Source organism: Capra hircus, chromosome 26, assembly GCF_001704415.2.
Source record: "Capra hircus breed San Clemente chromosome 26, ASM170441v1, whole genome shotgun sequence".
NCBI classification, from domain to species: domain Eukaryota; kingdom Metazoa; phylum Chordata; class Mammalia; order Artiodactyla; family Bovidae; genus Capra; species Capra hircus.
The window spans coordinates 34756920-34779705 of NC_030833.1; the positions used below are offsets into that span (position 1 = coordinate 34756920).

The 22786-nt window shown below is 42.8% G+C and overlaps 1 protein-coding gene across 6 annotated transcripts in view; it reads left to right on the plus strand.

Annotated features, from left to right (window-relative positions):
- The window catches only part of SORBS1 (sorbin and SH3 domain containing 1), a 203717-nt gene extending 192877 nt beyond the window's left edge, over positions 1-10840 (plus strand). For 5 of the 6 annotated variants that reach the window (XM_013975107.2, XM_018041191.1, XM_013975103.2 and 2 more), the window contains 3 exons: positions 2120-2178; positions 5636-5748; positions 7515-10840. In XM_013975107.2, the coding sequence (XP_013830561.2) occupies positions 2120-2178; positions 5636-5748; positions 7515-7582 (240 nt within the window). In that variant the 3' untranslated portion in view covers positions 7583-10840. Of the gene's footprint in view, positions 1-1348; positions 1409-2119; positions 2179-5635; positions 5749-7514 lie in introns of all 6 variants that reach the window. The other variant, XM_018041190.1, reaches the window with a different exon arrangement.

Below are 22786 nucleotides of genomic sequence, written 5' to 3' on the forward strand. Positions count from 1 at the left end.
CCACAGGGCATGCAAGTGGATGGGACATTTACAGCAGAGGGGAATAGGAAGGAATGGTGTGGTGGAGCAGTGTTAGCTCTTGCAGGCTGTGTGACATTGAGGAATGCGCTAAACCCCTCTGAACATCAGCTTCTTAGGATTTAAAAGAATATGGGATGGTAACCCTGTCTTGCCAGTCTCCAGGGTTTCTGTGGGACTCACTGAATATAATGTCAATGGAGGCAATTAATAATGTGGGAAATGGTTCAAGGATGAAAGAGAAAGTCCAACGAGATAGTAGATGAATCCAGGAGACAGGGCTTCTGCTAACTTGTTGGATGAGCTCAGGGAAAGTCCTCAGTGTCTCTGGGCCTTCCTGGGAAACAAATGGTCACACACTAAAGATCTGAATGCTCTTCTAGAAGGCCCTGGAGTTGCTGTGGCCCATCAGTATTATTGCACGTAACCTGGAGGGTTTCTCCAAAGATGGCTCTTCAAATGTTCAATTAGGGAGACTTCTTAAGAGTTGGAATTGAATCTTCTCTGGGGTAAATAATTCCCAACACTCTTCCAGTGAAGGGCTGGCCAGCTCTACTATAGGATTGTTACTTAAAAGACAGGTCTGCTTGGCCTGATTGCACCTCATTTTCATGTCATCATGTAGTACCTGAGCTGGTGAGTGAAGAGTGATGGTTTCTACTGCTGTGTCAGGACACACGGTCCTGTTTCTGTAAGCAAGCCCTACTCTATGAGATATAAGAACTCATCGATCTCATACTTAGCTGGAATGTATCATTTACAAGTGTTTCCTGGGAGAACAGCCTTGTTTCATACACCACATACTACCAGGGAGTTTTTCAAAATGTTACTCTCTTGTTTGGTTTTTACAAGTACAAGAAAATGGCATACTTGATAGTTTTATGAGCCTGCTTTGCCAGAGGAGGCTCCCTGTCAACAAAATAACTGGAACGGGCTTTCAGTACATCAGTCCTTTCATAGATGCTTACCGCTAAGAGTGAGGGGACCGGCGTGCGTGCTCATAGAGGGACACGACTGTCCTTAAGGCAGCCCTTCTGTGTCTCTTCCCTGCCAGTCTGGAGTCCCTGTGTTGTTCATTCTCACCTCACTGCAGCCATGCTCCCAACTGCCCATCTCATTGCCCGGATGCTTGCTTCTAACTCTGTACATTGCATTTTCTCCTCTGCACCCACTGTGTTGTCATGGAAACTCGGTGGCCATAGGCCACGAGTATCCGGTGTCATCGAGTGTGATGGTGTGGTATGTGTATTTGCTCACACTTTTATTTTTAATCCTTTTCAATGTGACATCTGCTAAAATGTCTCCCTTATAATTTGCTTGGTGATCACAGCCTTCTCATCATTCATTGAGAGCAGGACCTGATCTCACAGAATCTGAAAAGAGCTATGTGGTAAGATGCCTATTGAATATGACTGTAGCTTTTCTAAAGAGAATTCTGACTGATTTCTAGAGTCTAGACTGGAGTAGACTGGTTGACTCACAGAGCCATTATTTTTAAGAATTTTATGGCTATTGTAGTAGAGAGAGCGATGCTAGGCTACCCTCTTCCCTCTCAAAAAAAGGCGGAGGAATTTAGAGACTTATTTCTACTCTGCCTACATGTGGGATTAATATTTTAGTGCATGATTGGGGATACATACTTGCATCTCTATCTTGAAATTACTCCATTTGTAACAGTTACTCACTAATTACAGGCCTTTATGCTGCTGCCTTTTTAATTTAATATTCATACTAAATCCCAAATTCTTCTGTATCTTACCTGTTTTTTCCATGCTTTCACCTGGATCCCTCCTGCACTCCACTACTGGAATATCTATTTTTTTTAAACTGGATCTTCAACTCTGTTGTTTCCTTGGACTTATGTGCTTCGTCTGGAATGTTACATCTCTTCCTCTCTTTCTTTTTTCTTTTTTGTCCCCATGTTGACTGTTTTATGGGGGTTTCTGGATATCTCGGGGCCACCTCACAGGAAGCAGTTTGCAATGAGATCATAAACATTGCCGAAAAATCTGTTCATTACTGCAGCACTGTTTCTCATCCCCTTGACTTTCATCACAAGGTATCCCCTTCTGACAATAAATCATCTTTAATCATTTCTCAGCAACCTCAAGCCCAGCAGCGAAGAGTCGCCCCAGACAGGAGTCAAACCTCCCAGGATTTGTAAGTACACGTGGCGAGCCTCGGTTCTTGCATTGTCCGTAGTCTGTTGGCCTTAGGAAGTGGGTCATTGACTGGCTGTGGGAGCAGCCATTTAGGGGAAGTGAACCCATCACTCCCAGCTTCTCTGAGGGCTTCTAGGTACTGCTGTTTCCCAACAGCCAATGTGAAAACAGGTGGGGGGTGAATCAAGGCAGTCAGGGCCTCTACGGGGAGGGGAGAGGCGGTAAGGAAGTGTGACTGCCATACAGGGCAAAGGGGAGCTGGGCTAACTGGTTTCATTCCTAGTGTCGTGAGAATACAGAGGAAGCAGTGTTAATCTTGACTGGAGATGAATGAATAGGGTTGATCCATTCCTTAAAAAAGGAGAATATTGGATATCTCCTATATTCCATGCACAATGGAGTAAGCTCCATCCACAGGGGAAGGGGGTTTGGGAATAAGCATTGAAAGACAAGTTGGATTTGAGAGTTAGAGCAAAGAGGTAAAAGTCTTCCTAGCCGAGGAATCCAAATGTACAAAGACCCAGGGTAGGTGTTGTGTTTGGAGAACACCAAGAGACCCCTGTAGCCACAGGATACAGTTCAGGGAGGAAATGGAGATGAAGTTCAAGGCGCAGGTTAGGACCAGACTGTAGAAGCCAGAATGCAATAGAAATACATTTGGATGTTAGTCTATATCCACTCAGGAGCCAATGAAGGATTTTAAAATAAGGAACATACTTGGAGTTCCCTGGCTATCCAGTTGTTAGGACTTGGTGCTTCCCTGCCAGGTCACTGGGTTCAATCCCTGGTCAGGGAACTAAGATCTCACAGGCTGCACAGCATGGCCCAAAAATACGTGTGGAACACGTATCTGATTGGATTTCGTTTTGGGGAGATAACTTGGACAATAGAATGGAGGGTGGATTTCAGAAACAAAGGACAAAGATAGTAGTTTGGAGATATGAGTACAGCAAAAAAGTGGTGCGGGGCTGAGCTTGGACAGAGTAGGCACCTTGTGCTTGGAAGTATACAAGATTCCCCAAGGAGACAGGGGTAAAGGAAGAAGAGAACTGAGGATGGATCCTTGGGGAACCAGCCTTTAAGGCCACAGAGTAGCAGCCAGCAAGGGACACTGAGGCGGAGCAGCAGGAGACACAGGTGAGGGTTTAGGAGTGTTCACTGGTACTGAACAGAGCAAGAAGGGTGTGGTCAGGGGTGCTCCTGCCTCAGAGAGGCCGAGGAGGGTAAGAAATGAGAAACGTCCTCTAGGTGGCAAGTTGGAAGAGTCGTTGGTGATTTTTGCAGTGACAGTGTTGGGTGTAGGCAGATGTTCTGTTAGAAAAGGGCTGACGAGTCAGTGTGATGCTGAGTGGAAAGAGCTAGGGGATGGGGGGCTAGAGAGTCAGGGAGTAGCACAGGGCAGGGGAGGTGTTTACAGGATGCAGAAGCTCAAGCACTTAAGGAGGAGTTGACAGAATCAAAGATATAAGAGAGAAGATGTAAGTCAAGGAGATAGCCCAGGGGAGGGAGCTTAGCCTGGCCAGGAGCAGGGACCCTTCCTTACACATGGAAACAGGGGCAGGAGGGGAGGAAAGTTAAAGTTCTGCTCAGAGTCGGGCACCAGAATTGGCAGAGGAAGTGAGGGAAGGACTCTATAGAACTGTGTCCCTGTTAGCATGAGGCCTGTCCAAAATCAGAGCCCACTAGGGACCCAAGCCGCAAGGTCACGGGACTCTGTGCAGCCAGTCTCCTGCTATCTGGGGTGAGAGCAGAGAGGCAGGTAACAGGACTAACCTCGTGGAAATGAGGCAGGCAAGGAAGTCACAACAGTGAAGGGGCTGAGGCACCGTCAGGAGTCCAGTTTGTGCAAGAGACAGCAGGCAAATACAGAAACACCGAAGTGTATTCAGTTACCAAATGGAAGTTCATCAGTGCCACTTCTTCCGCATTAGAGACCTTACTTCTGGCAGACAGATGCATCTACCAAAGTCTCACGATATCTGGATAAATATGGAAAATTAAATTGCCCCTTTGGCTTGCTAGCAGAGGACAACGAACCTCTTGTTTCTGGAAACTGATTCCGCTTATTTCTAATCCCTCTCACCCACACCCTGGAATTCACTGATATCCACTGAAAGTGGTAGAGGATTGGCTCATTTGGAAGTTCTGTCTGCTACTGTTATGTTTCAAAGTATCAAGTAAATAGAATTGTGAACTGCTAGGTGTTTCTTAGTGAAAGTGTGATAGTCGCTCAGTTGTGTACGACTCTTTGCAACCCCATGGATTATAACCCGCCAGGCTCCTCTGTCCATGGAATTCTCCAGGCAAGAATACTGGAGTCGGTTGCCATTCCCTTCTACAGGGGAAATTCCTGACCTACAGGGGATCGAACCCACATCTCTTGCACCTCCTACATTGCAGGAGGATTCTTTACCATCTGAGCCACCAGGGAAGTCCCAGTAGGTGCTTCTTAAGCATTTGTCAAAAGAATAAATGAAAACAAGGCTTTATTTGTTGCCAAAGCAGGTATCGATTTCACAAGTAGTCCAGCTTTGTCTGCTGCTGCTAAGTCACTTCAGTTGTGTCTGACTCTGTGCCAGGCTCCCCCGTCCCTGGGATTCTCCAGCCAAGAACACTGGAGTGGGTTGCCATTTCCTTCTCCAATGCATGAAAGTGAAAAGTGAGAGTGAAGTGGCTCAGTCATGTCCCTTAGCGACCCCATGGACTGCAGCCTACCAGGCTCCTGTGTCCATGGGATTTTCCAGGCAAGAGTACTGGAGTGGGTTGCCATTGTCTTCTCTGCCAGCTTTGTCTAGAGCCTGTCAGAACAGCACAGACTACATTGCCTTAGGCCAACTAGCAAGTAAATAAAAATTTTAACCCCAAACATTACTGGGATAGATATGCCTTCAGGAGTTTTAGAAAAATGGCACCCACATTTCAAAGCAACTAATAAAATATGTGTTGGCATGTAAAGAAACTCAAGGTAGTATTGCTAAACAGTATGGTAACTGGGATATACTTAAAAAAAATTATATATATACACATGACAATTGCTTCATGCTCTCCAATGTATGTGACTAGGATATAATCTCTGTCTCTGGACCTAAGTAACTTCTGATTATCCTTGACAATCTACACATGTTATCTTGTGTTAAGAACTTGATTAACTTTCAAGGGGGAGCATCTAGATAAAAAAAGCTGGGCTAAAACAACCAGATGAAGCTAAATGAAAGCACCAATCGTGACTCGCTTCTCAGATTCTCCATCCCTCTGAATCTTAATTTACTTATCACATGTTGAATGGATCTCCCCTAATGCTAAGTTATTAGAGAAAGAGCCAATAAAATACTTTTTTCCCCACTGATGAGTAGGAAACACTACCCAAATGTTGATTTAACTGAAACAGGTTTTTAAAACTCATTTAATGCCGTCAGCATTTGAGTCACCTACTAATCATTTTTTTGAATTTACAGATTTAGCTACCAAGCATTGTATAGCTATATACCACAGAATGATGATGAATTGGAACTCCGAGATGGAGATATTGTTGATGTCATGGAAAAATGTGATGATGGGTGGTTTGTTGGTAAGTGATATTGCGCTTTTCTCATCTGTTGTGTACTGAAGGAAAAACCTGGAGTGATGAGTCACAAAAAGACTGTTCTCTGCACAGAAGGAGAGCTGTCTCAGTTCTTATACCACCGTCAGAAATGCTGGGCCACCCAGTATAGGTTTGTTCTCAAATCAGTGTGGATGATAGTAACTATGAACCTGAAGACCAAATATGCCAACATCGACTGCACAGAAGGGCAGTTGCCAGTTGCATTTATTGAGTTCTGTTTGTATTTTTTGGGGTGGTGGGGGGGGGGCACTGCCTGGCTTGTGGGATCTTAGTTCCCAGACCAGGGCTTGAACCTGGACCCCAGCAATGAAAGAGCCAAATACTAACCACTGGACTGCCAGGGGATTCACTGTTTCTGTCTCTATTGTGCATCTGTCTGTCCTACATTTGGAAATTTTAATTTTTAAAACTCCTGTGGAACAACACAAGAACATGTGCATGTAGGTTTCTGCCATGAAGTGCAAGCATGTATGTAGAGACTCTGAAGACCTCATGTACTCCAGGCTTCTAATAACTTTAACCAAAGCAATACCTGATGAATTAAAGGAGTCACCTTTATAGGATAGAGCAGAGAAAGATCAGAATTTGAGATTCTGTAACAAAATAGATGCTTAATAATACTTTCTTACTGAAGTTCTTTCAACAAACAGCCTGTAAGACAAAAATAGTCCTCTTTTCACAGATTCAAAATCTTTACCATCTCAGTTCCCTGCAGCCTCCCTGACCATTGCCTTGGGGCTTCAGCTGTTCTAAATGGCCTGGGGGGCTGCCATCTATGGGGTTGCACAGAGTCAGACACGACTGAAGTGACTTAGCAGCAGCAGCAGCAGCAGCTTTGACACATTCTTTTAGGTATTTTAGTTTGTACAACAACTCCAACCCAGTGGTAGTGGCTGCTTGAAATGTGTTCAAAGGATTCTGAAGCCCTATCTAAGCCAACTGGGGAAAGGATGCAACGATCAAATTATGCTGTCTGCTGATAAGAGTAATGAAGATGCAACATCTGTCTGCCGCCCCACCCTCCAGCTTTAGGGAAAGTCCAGTTTCTAAGACTCTGCGCTCCCAATGTAGAGGGCCCAGGTTTGATCCCTGATTAGGGAACTAGATCCTGCATGCTGCAGCTAAGGCCTGGAGCAGTCAAATAAATTAATTTTTAAAAGTTGATTACTTGAAAAAAAATTCCAAGGGAAGGAGCTCGATTAGGGACCCAGCAATCCTGGACATGAAACAGTCCAGGAAGGGCTTTGTGGTAGCTCAATGTTCTGGAATCCTGGATGAGGTTGGTAGCAAAGACATGGAGTCAATTTGGGGCATAGGCACGGGCTTAGGAGAGACATTTCCTTTCACAGTGTGGTCATATCCAGAGGACTTTCAGAAATGCCACAGTTTCTAAGTCTAAGTCCCCCTAACCTTGGTGAGTTGGATAGCTGTGTTCATTCTTCCAGAAAAGAGAAGTCCTGGAAGAGCCATGGGCCGGGAGTCTGAAGCCCTGGGTTTAAAGTCTGCCTCTCAGAGTTTGGGCTTCCTCATCTGAAAAAAATGGGAGTGTTAAATAAATGTCTTGCTTATCACCCAGCTATTCTGCAGCCTAAACGAGATAAGATAGGGCAAAGTGATTTGGAAACCGTATGTCCTTCTACAAGCTTTAGGATTGTTATCAAGGACTCTCTCTCTGAACTCAGTTCTGAGTCAGCCTTCTCATTGTGTCTGTGTTTTTCTGTTTTTAATAGGTACTTCAAGAAGGACAAGGCAGTTTGGTACTTTCCCAGGCAACTATGTAAAGCCTTTGTATCTATAAGAAGACTGAAAACTACAGAGATGATTTTTATTGGAGGACGAAGTATAATTCATGAATTGGTCTCTTTATTTAAATGTTGAGTCAGTAGGAAAACTAATGCAGTGGATAAAGTAAGAAGCAAAAGAGGACAGAGAAGTGTTGTATTTAAAACCTGAGCCTGTCGAAGCTTATTGCGTGTATCGGACAGGGCTGAACCATGCAAAAAAGAAATGAAGCAAGTCGGTATTTACTTAGCTGTTTCTGGGAGCCATGCCAGCCCTGCCCTCCTCTTCCCAGCTTGGGTAACCTGACTGGCAGCATGGTCCCAGAGAGCAGTTAAGCCAGAACTGCCTCGTGCTGCTTCAGGCTTGACCAGCTTTGGCTCAGAAGGGTCATTTAGCCTGCAGGTGCTCTCGGAGCACCAGGCAGATCCCCAGCCATCCTCTAAGGTTCCACACAGACTCCCCCAGTTGCCCTGGAGCCTCCTGGTCCCCTAACATTGCTACAGATCAGTTGGGGCCACCGAGGCAATCCCTAAACAGTGGTGGAGACCCCAAACCCAAGGCCAAGTCCCCCACTGGAGGTAGGTGGGGAAGTAGAGGTCAAAGTAGGCGCCCCATGCACTCAGCATGCATGCAGCTTTACCATTGACACCCCTGATGTTCAGACAGAAAAGCACACAAGGCTTGCCCCCGGAGCAGGGTGGTCAGGCAGATAGTTCCATTTGTATTTCCAGGTGATTAAGGCGAGACGCCTGTAGCTCTTGAGGTCCCCTGCCATATGGCTCCTTCCATATCACTGGCTTGTATAAGCAGTCACTTTCAGGGCAGCATAGTGTCACTTATAGAATGCCATTTCTACCCTTGCTTTTCTGGATTGTTTTAGGCCAGGACAGTTGGGGGTTGATAGGCTTGTTCTTAGAACAAGGGATGGTGTTCAGTGACTCAATGTAATACACACTGATGTATACTGGATGCCTGGGGCCACCAACGAGCAAGGCGTGCTCCAGGCCTTAGAAAGGGTTCACCACATCTCCATTTTCACCATGTCTCCCCCAAGGAGCCCAAGGACCACACAGAATGTAGGAATCCAGGGTTCTGAATCCTGACACACCCTGTGAGGCTTCTCTTTAGAAGGTGCAGCTGCAGTGGCCCTACATTTGAGGCTGTAATTCTGCTACTTTCAGGAGGCCTGTCTTTTGTAGAGGGGCCAGAGCCAAGGAGGGAGGCCTCTGTGATGCCTAGGGTGTACAGTCACAACTTTATCCAATTCAAGGATGTTTATCGACCTCTGTTAGACACCTTGGAGAGATAAAGATAGAAATGACCCATTTTCCTGCCTGCTGGGAACTCAGAGGTGATTGGAGAGACAGACACACAAAAATACTGAATCAAGAGAGACTGCGATATGTGCTAAGAAGGGTGTGAGAGGAAGAGATGAATTTTCTCTGTAGGGATCCTAGAAAGCATTGTCATATTTCTCTCTCCATTAGCTCACTTTTGAACAACTAGGATGCTGGAAGAACCTTTGTCTGAGGGTAGTTTGTGGCTGGAAATATTTAGACCTGCTTCCAGGGTCTTCTAACTCTTCCTCCCCACAAATTCACAGGGGAAGCAGTTCCAGGTTGGTAGGGTTGTGTACAGGACTCCTGGTTCTCCGCAGGTAGCTCAGAATTGGCCTGAGGTCCCAAAGTCTGGAATCTTTCCAAGTGGGCAAAGTTCATCTTCAGTGCCTCAGCTTCTGTCTCCACTATTCATCTTAGAACCTCTGATCAGCTGACTACCCTTCAGACAGCCACAATCCTCGCTCCCTCTCCTTCAAATCCTGCTCTCAGGAAAGCAACTGCCACTGACTCCTTCACACTGAATTGTGAATGACAGATGAGAAGAATGTGTTACTTCTTCCCAGAAACATTGGTTTTTAACTAGAACAGATCACAGAGCCTTAATTCCAAGGGGAAAGGCTGTGGAACCAATGGTGGAGGGTAGGGCTGGGGAGTGCAGGTAAGGGTGGATGAGCTTCCTGTGTCGAAAGGGACTTCTTGCTATTCCTTAAGTAAGACTCATTGCTTTGGAAGGTCCACCTCACCATGCAAGGGCGCTCTGTTTCTGTCCTCCCCCTTCGAATATAGACCCCGTGCATATCCACATACACTTTGCACAGCAGCGCTTCACATGTTTTGGAATGTAATTCTTATATTGGCTAATGTGTTTCCTAGTCTTTCTTAGATGCAAACCATAACACAACCTTATCGGTTTTTTTGAGGGGGTGCTTACTAAGTAGCTTATTGATTTTGAACACCTCTTTAAATACAGCTAGAAAATAAACCAATTTGTAAAGCCACATTTGCATATGACGCCAGCCTCCCAACTTTGTATATCTCCGGAATCCCAGGTATGCCTCACCAGTTTGCCCATCTTTAATAAACTCATCTGTTAAAATCTGCATCAAACTTCAGCTGCCTACATACGACAAAACGAGGAACAAAGGGTTCCAACTGCTCCTTTGTCTTCACACATTTAGTAATACAAAATACCTATTTTTATGCTGAGATATTTATACAGGTTTATTAATCGCAAGTGTAACTAACTGGCGGCATGCCCTACAACACATTTTAATAGCTTAGCCATGCTTCTGGGTAAAAGCAGGCCCCACACTACTTACCTTTTGCAGTCTCTCTGGGATCAGTAAGAGAAAAAAACACATGCTTAAAGAAGTGGGACTGTAAATATGTATATTTAACTTTGTATAGCCCATGTACCTACTTTGTATAGAAAAATAATTTTAAAAATCTGAACTGAAGGGGAGGGGGGTATAATAAGGAAGTCATGACGTTTTTTGCATATTTAAATGAAGGAATTCCAAAAAACTTACCTGCAGATTTTTAGCACAAAAATACCATTGTAAAGTGTTATAATTTTAAATAATCATTCTTTCTGGGAGAGAAAGTAACTGTTTTCTCAGTTATAGTGATTTCTTCTTATTTCATTTTTGATTTTTTTTTAGCAGTCCTATTTATCTGCAGTAGTATTAAGTCCTATTGCTAGGTTACTACAAAAAAGATTATATTCTGAAAGAAAAATAACTGACATTATATATAACCAATTAATTTAAAGTATTGCCATTTAAATTACACACCAAGAGCATGTACCATGCAGACACAGATTTTTCTGTTCATCTATTTTTCTTTATGCAGTGGATCAATTTGACAAATAGATGTTGAATTACTACATTGGCTGTACATAATATTTAATAAACTTCATTCAAAATTGTGTGGCATATGCATATTCTTACCATTTATTGTTTCTTCCCTTCCCTTTCAAGTTTCTCAAATGAAGCTTATATTCACTGCTTCAAAGGTGCACACTCATAGCTGGCTTCCCCCGCGAAGGCAGTAAAGAATCTGCCTGCAATGCAGGAGACCTGGGTTTGATCCCTGGGTTGGGAAGATCCCCTGGAGAAGGGAAAGGCTACCCATTCCAGTATTCTGGCCTGGAGAATTCCATGAACTGTATAGTCCATGGGGTCGCAAAGGGTCAAACACAACTGAGCAACTTTCATTTTCACTCCCCCTCTGAAGACACCACTTATTCTACTCTCGAGGCTAACTCCATTTTGCCATTCTTTATAAAATTTTGTTCTGATTATAAAAGTAATGCACATGTCTTTAAAAGCACACTTCACTTCAGTTCAGTCGCTCAGTCATGTCCAACTCTTTGTGACCCCATGAACCACAGCACACCAGGCCTCCCTGTCCATCACCAACTCCCGGAGTTCACTCAGACTCACATCCACTGAGTCAGTAATGCCACCCAGCCATCTCATCCTCTGTTGTCCCCTTCTCCTTCTTGCCCCCAATCCCTCCCAGCATCAGGGTCTTTTCAAATGAGTCAGCTCTTCTCATTAGGTGGTCAAAGTATTGGAGTTTCAGCTTCAACATTAGTTCCTCCAGTGAACACCCAGGACTGATCTCCTTCAGAATGGACTGGTTGGCTCTCCTTGCAGTCTAAGGGACTCTCAACAGTCCTCTCCAACACCACAGTTCAAAAGCATCAATTCTTCGGTGCTCAGCCTTCTTTATAGTCCAAATCTCACATCCATGCATGACTGCTGGAAAACCATAGCCTTGACTAGACAGACCTTTGTTGGTAAAGTAATGTCTGCTTTTTAATATGCTGTCTAGGTTGGTCATAACTTTCCTTCCAAGGAGCAAGTGTCTTTTAATTTCATGGCTGCAGTCACCATCTGCAGTGATTTTGGAGCCCAGAAAAATAAAGTCAGCCACTGTGTCCACTGTTTCCCCATCTATGTGCTATGAAGTGATGGGATTGGATGCCATGATCTTAGTTTTCTGAATGTTGAGCTTTAAGCCAACTTTTTCACTCTGCACTTTCACTTTCAGCAAGAGGCTCTTTATTTCTTCCTCACTTTCTGCCATAAGGGTGGTGTCATCTGCATATCTGAGGTTATTGATATTTCTCCTGGCAATCTTGATTCCAGCTTGTCCTTCCTCCAGCCCAGCGTTTCTCATGATGTACCCTGCATATAAGTTAAATAAGCAGGGTGACAATATACAGCCTTGATGTGTACTCCCTTTCCTATTTGGAACCAGTCTGTTGTTCCATGTCCACTTCTGTTGCTTGCATACAGCTTTCTCAAGAGGCAGGTCAGGTGGTCTGGTATTCCCATCTCTTGAAGAATTTTCCACAGTTTCTTGTGATCCACACAGTCAAAGGCTTTAGCTTAGTCAATAAAGCAGAAATAGATGTTTTTCTTGAACTCTCTTGCTTTTTCCATGACCCAGCAAATGCTGGCAATTTGATGTCTGGTTCCTCTGCCTTTTCTAAAACCAGCTTGAACATCTGGAAGTTCACGGTTCATGTATTGCTGAAGCCTGGCTTGGAGAATTTTGAGCATTAGTTTACTAGCATGTGCGATGAGTGCAATTGTGCGGTAGTTTGAGCATTCTTTGGCATGCCTTTCTTTGGAACTGGAGTGAAAACTGACCTTTTCTAGTCCTGTGGCCACTGCTGAGTTTTTCAAACTTGCTGGCATATTGAGTGCAGCACTTTCACAGCATCATCTTTCAGGATTTCGAACAGCTCAAACTGGAATTCCATCACCTCCACTAACTTTGTTCGTAGTGATGCTTCCTAGGGCCCTCTTGGCTTCACATTCCAGGATGTCTGGCTCTATCTCCATAGTCCGAGCCATCTTCTCACCTGGGTCATTGCAATCCAATCACTTTACAGCTGGTCCTCTCCCTGCTTCTACCCCTGACCCCTCTTAGTCTGAACAGAACAACCAGTGTGATCCCTCTGGTGGCTGCTCCTCTCAAGAGTGGTGCAATGGCCTCGAGTCCAGTGGACACTGACCTGCCCTTCCTTACCTTTGACTTTCTCATTGTTCCTTCCAGCCACACAAGTCCTTCTGGCTTCAATCTCATCAAGCATGCTTCAATTTTAGTGTCTTATAGATGTTGTCCCCTGGGCCTGAAAGACCCTTCCCCAAGAGCTGCATGGCTTCCTTCATCCCTTTAGGTCCGTGTGTTGCCTTCTCAGGGAGGCTTTCTCTGGCCACTTGAAATACAACAGAACCCTCCTGTCTCCACCCCAGCATTCTGTTCCCCTATTGTTTTCCTCTATGCTTCTCCAAACATTGATCACCGTCTGCTTTTTGTTTTCACAATCAATTGTATACAAGTCCACAAGCGTGATGATTCTGTTTCACTATTACATGCCCAGCACCAAGAAGAGCATCTAACTAGCTGGCACTCAGTCACTCAATCCTTTGAACAAATGAATTGATAAATGAACCCCTCTAGCCCAGAGAGCTCAGAATATTGACACTAATTGTGTAAGCAGGAGACCATCATCATGTCACTTTCTAACAGCAGCAAAAATAGAAATTAGTCTTTTTCAATATTCTGGGCTCACGCACACATAGAACGTGAAAGCTCTCTGTCATTACAGTCACCTCCCCACAGATCACCTAATTATCCAATGTAGGATCCTCCAAGCTTTTTGCTTTGTGCATATTGATCCCTGGGTCAGGATGATCCCCTGGAGGAGGGCATGGCAAGCAACTGCAGTATTCTTGCCTAGAGAATCCCTTGGACAGAGGAGCCTGGTGGGCTACAGTCCATGGTTATCACAGAGTCGGACATGACTGAAGTGACTTAGTATGCACATGCATATACAAAACACATCTCTAAGCAAACGTTTAACACAGTCTTACATGCTCTTTTCCCTATTAACAATGGAACTTGAACACATTTCCGTAATTTACTTAACCAGTCCCCTATTAATGATGCAAGAGTTTGAGGCTGTTGCCAGGTTTACCACAACACACAAGGCAGCATTGATTGCAAATTGTTGGCTCAAAGAGCAGGAACATTTCAAATGTTAAAGAAATATTCCATCTCAAAAAACTGCATTGATTTTCATCCCACCAAATTTGGGAGTGTGCTTCCCCACCACTCAACTGTCTGCTTCCATGAAAGGCGGCTCCTTGGTTTGCCTGCGTTTTACAGCTGGCAGCTTCTCAGTCCTCTTTCTAGACCTTCACCACATCTGTTAGTTTCTCTCCACATGTGCTCCTACAGGAAACAAGTTTCTTATGATAATATTTGGCCCAAAGAGTCAATTGTCTGATGGCTCCTTTCATTGATAAGTGGTGGAAAACTAACCTACTGGCCGGTATTGAGTCACTGCACTGGGAAGAAAGGAGCTGGAACTAGCCTCCAGCAGGAGTGAATCCAAAGGCTCAGTCTTTCTCTGTATTTGTATGGTCTTGGCTCTGTTGGTGGCGTTTGGCTACAGTTTCACCTTCTGAATGTGGTGACAGGAACCGTGGCTGCAGGCAGTTCCAGCCTCATTCTTGCAGTTCTCTGACTCTAGACCAGGCAAATGGGGCTTCCTGCGGCTTCCCTGAAAATGATTCTGGACCCTGGTGGGCCTGCCTTGGATGTTTATCATTCCTGGATTCATCACTTTGGTTCAAGGGATGGCAGTGTGATTGGCAAGCCCACCAGAACGTCATGGAATAGAGGACAGGTAAAGGCCAGAGGAGGGAGTGTCCTGCTACAAGAAGCCAGGCGGATAGATACCTTACTGGCTCAAAGTGGACTTTAAGCATTGTTGTGACAGACTTTGGGAAATGAGATACCGTGTTCCTGTCCTAGGACAAAATTCAGTGTAGCTGAAGGCTGGCTCTCTGTGCCGAAGCTCTGCCAGCCAAGGTCTTAAGAAGGACACAGCATAGGAGTATAGCCATCCAGAGGAGAGGGCTGATGTGACCAAGGGGACATGGCACAACTGTATCACACACTAAAAAACTGGTTCTTCTGAAAGAGAACAAAGATGGGTGTCTCAAAAGTCATGAAGAGTTTGGGTGAGTTACATGTGGTATATACAACTGTTGTATTTTGGACATGTTGTGAGTGTGTATTGGACAAGTCTTAGCATGAGGGAATCAAGCCTATCTCAGGGATACTTAGCTGAGACTGATTTGGACAAACGGAAGAAGTTACTACTTGGTAACAGGTAATCTGTGGAATGCATTAGCCAAGATGGTGGTTCAATTTGAAAATATTTATATAGGATGGATAAACAACAAGGTCCTACTGCATAACACAGGGAACTATATTCAATATCATATGATAAACCATAATGGAAAATAATTTTTAAAAAAGAAAGTCTATATGCACGTACCTGAGTCACTGCTGTACAGCAGATGTTGGGACAACATTATAAATCAACTCTATTTCAATTTTTAAAAAAATGAAAATTAGGGGACTTCTCAAGTGGTCCAGTGGTTATGACTTTGCCTTCAAATGCAGGGGGTGAGGGTTTGATTCTTCATCGGGGACCTAAGATCCCACATGCCTCATGGCCAAAAACCCAAAACATAAAACAGAAGCAATATTGTACCAAATTCAATAAAGACTAAAAATGGTACACATCAAAAGAAAAAAAAAATCTAGAACAAAGAAAGTATTTAAAAATGTAGGGACTTCCCTGGGGGTCCAGTGGTTAAGACAGCATTTCCACTGCAGGGACATGGGTTCGATCCCTGACCAGGAAACTCCCACATGCCATGGTGTACCAATAAATAAATAAATATAAACAAAATTTAAGATGAACCCTTAGATATTAAAAGCCTGATGTGAGGCTATGTGATATGAGGCTATGAATGACCACGTGACACTTTATGAAGTCTGTCCTAAAGAACAACTTCTCTGCTCTTCCAGGCCCCTCACTCTGGCATCATCAGAGGTAAAATCCTGGGTAGACTGAGTCTCTGGATCTTTCTGGCTTACTCCTTTTTAAAGTGACTTTGACAAACTCGAGTAAAATTACAAAAGAGATAGATTTGAGAATCATCTTCAAATCAGCATAAATCATGTAGACTGATGAGAGCTTATATTATCAAGGTCAGAGGATTGCACAGTATGGTCTGTGGACCTCTAGGAGTCCCCAGTCCCTTTCAGGAGATTCATAGAGTAACAACTATTTTCATAATTTGTGGTAGCCAGCTTTGGAGGAGGCCTTCAGTGATCTGCACCTCTGGGTTTTCACACCCTTCTGTGGTCCCCTTCTGCCTTCTATGGGTTGTGTGGCCATTAGAACATGGCAGAAGAGATGGTAAGGCAACAACAAATCTAGGCCATAGAAGCCATTGTGGCTTTTGTCTTTTATTTGGACTATACTTTAGAACAAAGTCCTAGTTGTTGTGTTGGATAAATGTGCTAATACATCCAAAAGGAGGCATTAAAATGAATAATAGGCTGGAACATTTTTCACAGAACTGGAACAAATAATGCTAAAACTTATATGGAATTTATAAAGGACCTAGAATTGCCAAAGCAATCCTGAGGAAAAAGAACAAAGCAAGAGGCACACCCTCCCAGACTTCAGACAATACCACAAAGCTACAGTAATCAAAACAGTATGGTATTGGCATAAAAACAGACATATGTTTCAGTGGAACAGAATAGAGAGCCCAGAAATAAACCCACACACCCACAGTCAATCTTTAACAAAGAAAGCAAAACATACAATGGAGAAAAGACAGTCTCTTCAATAAGTGGTGCTGGGAAAGTTGGACAGCCACATGTAAATCAATGAAGCTAGAAGATACCCTCACACCACACACACAAAAAAAACTCAAAATGGCTAACACACTTAAACATGACATGACATCATAAAACTCATAGAAGAGAACATAGGCAAACCTTTCTCTGATATAAATCGTAGCAACACTTTCTTGGGTCTTGCAAGGCAAAAGAAATAAAAGTCGAAATAAACAAATGGGACATAAACTTATAAGCCTTTGTATAACAAAGGAAGCCACAAACAAAAAGATAAGCTGCAGACTTGGAGAAAAGATTTCAAATGATGCAACTGACAAGGGCTTAATTTCCAAAATATACAAACAGCTCATATAACAAAATAATAACAATAATAAAGCAACCCTATCAAAAAATGGGCAGAAGACCTAATTAGACATTTCTCAAAAGGTATATGGATGGTCAATGGGCATATGAAAAAAATGCTCAGTATCATTAATTAGAGAAATGCAAATCAAAAACTACAGTGAGGTACCATCTCAAATTGGTCAGAATAGCCATCATTTAAAAAGTTTAAAAGATGATGCTGTTAAAGTACTCCATTCAATATGCCAGATATATACACACATATATATCTGAGTCACTTTGCTGTACAACAATAATTAATACAACATTGTAATTTAATTATACTTGCATGAAAAATAAAAAGTTTTTAAAAAGAGTTGTAATCATCTTATATAAACCCTGTGGACAAATTGATATAAACTTTATCTCAATCCTATCAACATTTACATCCTTAACTTTAGTTCTCACTAGGATAGAACTCAATCAAGTTTTTCATCTTACAAGAGGAATCATAAAGTCTTTGTTTCCCAGTCCATTTTATCTATTTTTATATAAAAGACTCTGGGATCTTCAAAATGGAGTTGAACCATGGAACTCATGCCCTTTCGTCAATCTTGATTAACTGGCCTGTTCCTCAACAAGTAACTGTTGGTCAAGTATCTCAGTGTGATTTTCCAGCCCCATATATAATTTAAACTGGAGTAACAGAGTGAACCTTTCGGCCTTTAGTGTTGGGGACCAATAGGGGTTCCTTTTGGCCTGTTTAACATTTAGGTAGTGTAATATCAAGCAGGAGATGGTAAGAGTGGACATCAACATTTTAGGAATCAGTGAACTAAAATGGACAGGAATAGGTGAATTTAATTCAGATGACCAATACTACTACTGTGGGCAAGAATCCCTTAGAAGAAATGGAGTAGCCCTAATAGTCAACAAAAGAGTCCCAAATGCAGTACTTGGGTGCAGCCACAAAAACAAAGAATAATCTCGATTTGCTTCCACAGCAAATCATTCATCATTACAGTAAAAGTGAAAGTTGCTCAGTCGTGCTGGACTCTTTACGACCCCATGGATTATACAGTCTATGGAATTCTCTAGGCCAGAATACTGGTGTAGGTAGCCTTTCCCTTCTCCAGGGGATCTTCCCAACCTAGGGATCGAACCCAGGTCTCCTGCATTAGAGGCATTACAGTAACCCAAGTCTATGCCCCAACCACTAATGCCAAAGAAGCTGAAGTCAAATGCTTCTATGAAGACCTACAAGACCTTCTAGAACTAACACCAAAAAAGATGTCCTTTTCATCACAGAGGATTGAAATGCAAAAGTAGGAAGTCAAGAGATACCTGGAGTAACAGGCAAGTTTGGCCTTGGAGTACAAAATGAAGCAGGGCAAAGGCTAACAGAGTTTTGCCAAGTGAATACACTGGTCATAGCAAACAACCTCTTCCAACAACACAAGAGACAGTTCTATACATGGACACCATCGGAGGGTCAATACCAAAATCAGACTGATTATATTCTTTGCAGCTGAAGATAGAGAAGCTCTATACAGTCAGCAAAAACAAGACTGGGAAGTGACTGTAGATCAGACCATGAACTTCTTATTGCAAAATTCAGGCTTAAGTTGAAGAAAGTAGGGAAAACCACTAGGCCATTCAGGTATGACCTAAATCAAATCCCTTATGATTATACAGTAGAACTGACAAATAGACTCACAGGATTAGATCTGATAGAGTGCCTGAAGAACTATGGACAGAGATTCATAACACTGTATAGGAGGCAGTGATCAAAACCATACCAAGAAAAAGATATGCAAAAAGGCAAAATAGTTGTCTGAGGAGGCCTTACAAATGGCTGAGAAAAGAAGAGAAGTGAAAGGCAAAGGAGAAAAGGAAAGATACACCCATCTTGATTGCAGAGTTCCAAAGAACAGAAAGGAGAGATAAGAAAGCCTTCCTGAGTGAACAATGCAAAGAAATAGAGGAAAACAATATAACAGGAAGGCTGTATGTGTGTGCATGTGTGTGTAGGGAGGGACTAGAGATCTCTTCAAGAAAATTAGAGATACCAAGGGAACGTTTCCTGCAAAGATAGGCACAATAAAGGACAGAAATGGTATGGACCTAACAGAAGCAGAAGATATTAAGAAGAGGTGGCAAGAATACATAGAAGAATTATACAAAAAATATCTTAATGACCTGGATAACCATGATGGTGTGATCACTCACCTAGAGCAAGACATCCTAGAGTACGAAGTCAAGTGGGCCTTAGGAAACATCAGTATGAAAAAAGCTAGTGGAGGTGACGGAATTCCAGCTGGGCTATTTCAAATCCTAAAAGATGGGGACTTCCCTGGTGATCCAGTGGTTAAGAATCTGCCTGCAAAGGCAGGGAACACGGGTTCAGTCCGTGGTCCAGGAAGACCCCACATGCCTCAGGGCAAGTACTGAGCCTGCCCACCTAGAGCTTGTGCTCTGCCACAAAAGAAGCCACCACAATGAGAAGACCCGCTCACCACAACTAGAGAAAGCAATGAAGACCCAGTGTAGCCATAAATAAATAAAAAAAATTTAAAAGACTATTTTAAAAATAAATAAAATCCTAAAATATGATGCTGTTAAAATACCACACTCAACATGCCAGCCAATTTGGAAAACTCAGCAACAGCCACAGGACTGGAAAAGGTCAGTTTTCATTTCAATCTCTAAGAAGGGCAATGCCAAAGAATGTTCAAACTACCCCGTACAAATGCACTCATTTCACATGCTAGCAAGGTAATGCTCAAAATCCCTCAAGCTTCAACAGTATGTGAACACAGAACTACCAGATGTACAATCTGAATTAGAAAAGGCAGAGGAACCAGAGATCAAATTGCCAACATCTTTTGTATGTTGGATGTTAGAAAAAGCAAGGAATTTCCAGAAAAACATCTACTTCTGCTTCATTGACTACACTAAAGCCTTTGACTCTGTGGATCACAAAAAACTGTGGAAAATTCTTAAAGAGATGGGAATACCAGACCACATTACCTGCCTCCTTAGAAACATGTATGCAGGTCAAGAAGCAACAGTTAGAACCAGACATGGAACAACAGACTGGTTCCAAATAGGGAAAAGAGTACATCAAGGCTGTATATTATCATCCAGCTTATTTAGCTTACATGTAGAGTATATCATGTAAAATGCTGGGCTGGATGAAGCTCAAGCTGGAATCAAGATTGCTGGGAGAAATATCAATAACTTCAGATATTCAGATAAGACCACCCTTATGGAAGAAAGTGAAGAGGAACTAAAGGGCCTCTTGGTGAAGGGGATAGAGGACAGTGAAAAAGCTGGCTTTAAACTCAACATTAAAAAAACGAAGTTCATGGCATCCAGTCCCATCACTTCATGGCAAATAGATGGGGAAACAATGGAAACAGTGACAGACTTATTTTCTTGGGCTCCAAAATCACTGCAGATGGTGACTATAGCCAAGAAATTAAAAGACACTTACTCCTTGGAAGAAAAGCTTTGACCAATCTAGACAGCATATTAAAAAGCAGACACATCACTTTGCTGACAAAGGTCTGTCTAGTCAAAGCTATGGTTTTTCCAGTAGTCACGTATGGATGTGAGAGTTGGACCACAAAGAAAACTGAGCACCGAAAAATTGATGCTTTCTAACTGTTTTGTTGAAGAAGACTCTTTAAAGTCCCCTGGACTGCAAGGAGATCAAACCAGTCAATCCTAATGGAAACCAACCCTGAATATTCATTGGAAGGACTGATGCTGAAGCTCCAATACTTTGGCCACTTGAGGCAAAGAACTGACTCACTGAAAAAACCCTGATGCTGGGAAAGATTGAGAGCAGGAGAAGGGGGCAACAGGATGAGAAGATTGGATGGCGTCACTGACTAAATGGACATGAGTTTGAGCAGACTCTGGGAGATAGTTAAGGACAGGGAAGGCAGGTGTGCTGGTCTATGGAGCTGCAAAGAGTTGGACGTGATTGACTTAGCACCTAAACACGTGTAATATCAAAACCTTGTGTTTTAATCCCATAAATATCCATTTTATTTATCCCATTTAAAATAACTACCTAAAGATTTCTTTATCTATTTGGGATTAGTTCAGTTCAGTTCAGTTGCTCAGTCATGTCCGACTCTTTGTGACCCCATGAATCACAGCATGCCAGGCCTCCCTGTCCATCACCAACTCCTGGAGTTCACTCAGACTCACGTCCATCGAATCAGTGATGCCATCCAGCCATCTCATCCTCTGTCGTCCCCTTCTCCTCCTGCCCCCAATCCCTCCTAGCATTAGAGTCTTTTCCAATGAGTCAACTCTTCGCATGAGGTGGCCAAAGTACTGGAGTTTCAGCTTCAGCATCATTTCCTCCAAAGAAATCCCAGGGCTGATCTCCTTCAGAATGGACTGGTTGGATCTGCTTGCAGTCCAAGGGACTCTCAAGAGTCTTCTCCAACACCACAGTTCAAAAGCATCAATTCTTCGGCGCTCAGCCTTCTTCACAGTCCAACTCTCACATCCATACATGACTACAGGAAAAACCATAGCCTTGATTAGACCGACCTTTGTTGGCAAAGTGATGTCTCTGCTTTTGAATATGCTGTCTAGGTTGGTCATAACTTTTCTTCCAAGGAGCAAGCGTCTTTTAATTTCATGGCTGCAGCCACAATCTGCAGTGATTTTGGAGCCCAAAGATAAGTACCTTTAAAATTTCTACCTTGTTGGGGAAATGTCTCTGCATCTTCCCTAAAGTTATTTCTTTCCTGTTAATGGACCTAATTTAATGTTTTTATTAGCATCTGTAAGACCCATTGAGCAGAAGCCAAGAACACTATAAGGCTTTCAAAACCAGTTTTTCTTGTTTGATTTAAACTAAAGGAGTTTTTAGGTTAACTATTAGAGATATGGATATATTTATATTTTCACCTTTGATTTTTTTCATTGGCACCAATAAGACAGGTGCTTATAATGAGAGTTCTCTAAAAACCTACCAATTTAGAAGTTTCTCCAGTTTAATTTAAAGCATCTATCTATTAATGAGATATATATTAATAGTGACTCAAACCACTAAGACACAAGAGATTTCTCCATAAGAGAATGGGGGGGACTATGTCAATTGAAAAGAATCCAGAAAGTTTACTCCCCAAAATAGCATGGCAGAGGTCAAGTTTTCAAAACACACACATATACACACACAGCACCCTAAGATCAGGCAGAACATTTACATCTCAAAGACACAGGAAGAGAAATGCAAGTTCCCCCTACAAGGCTTTTGTTTAAGATGGGAATTTGCCTGGGAGCAGTCCTTTAGCGTGACCTGAGAGTCTGGTCTCCCAGGCTTGATGTCCTCCAAAAGACTGCTGAATGAGACAGAACTATCAGCTTCTAGGCTGTGCTCTTTTTTTTTTTTTCAGTTGACACCATAATGGAAAAGAATATGGAAAAAATATATAAATATGTATATGTGTGTGTGTGTATATATATATATATATATATGAATCCATTTGCTGTATGCTGGAAACTAACACATTGTAAATCAACTATACTTCAATAAACATAAATTAAAAAAAAAACCAATAGTCTGCAAGTCAGAATACCTGGATTCAAGTATTGTCTCTGATACTTACTAGGTTATGAGAGCTCAGAAATGGCACTTGAGCTGAGCCTGGGTTTTTTCATCAGGGAGCGGGAGACATCTGGACCAAAGAGGGGGTTCTGTCAGGAAGAAGGAACAAGAAGTGATGTTTGAAGGGCATCTGCAGTGGCCCACCACAGAGCATTCCAGTTTTTCCAGCACTTAC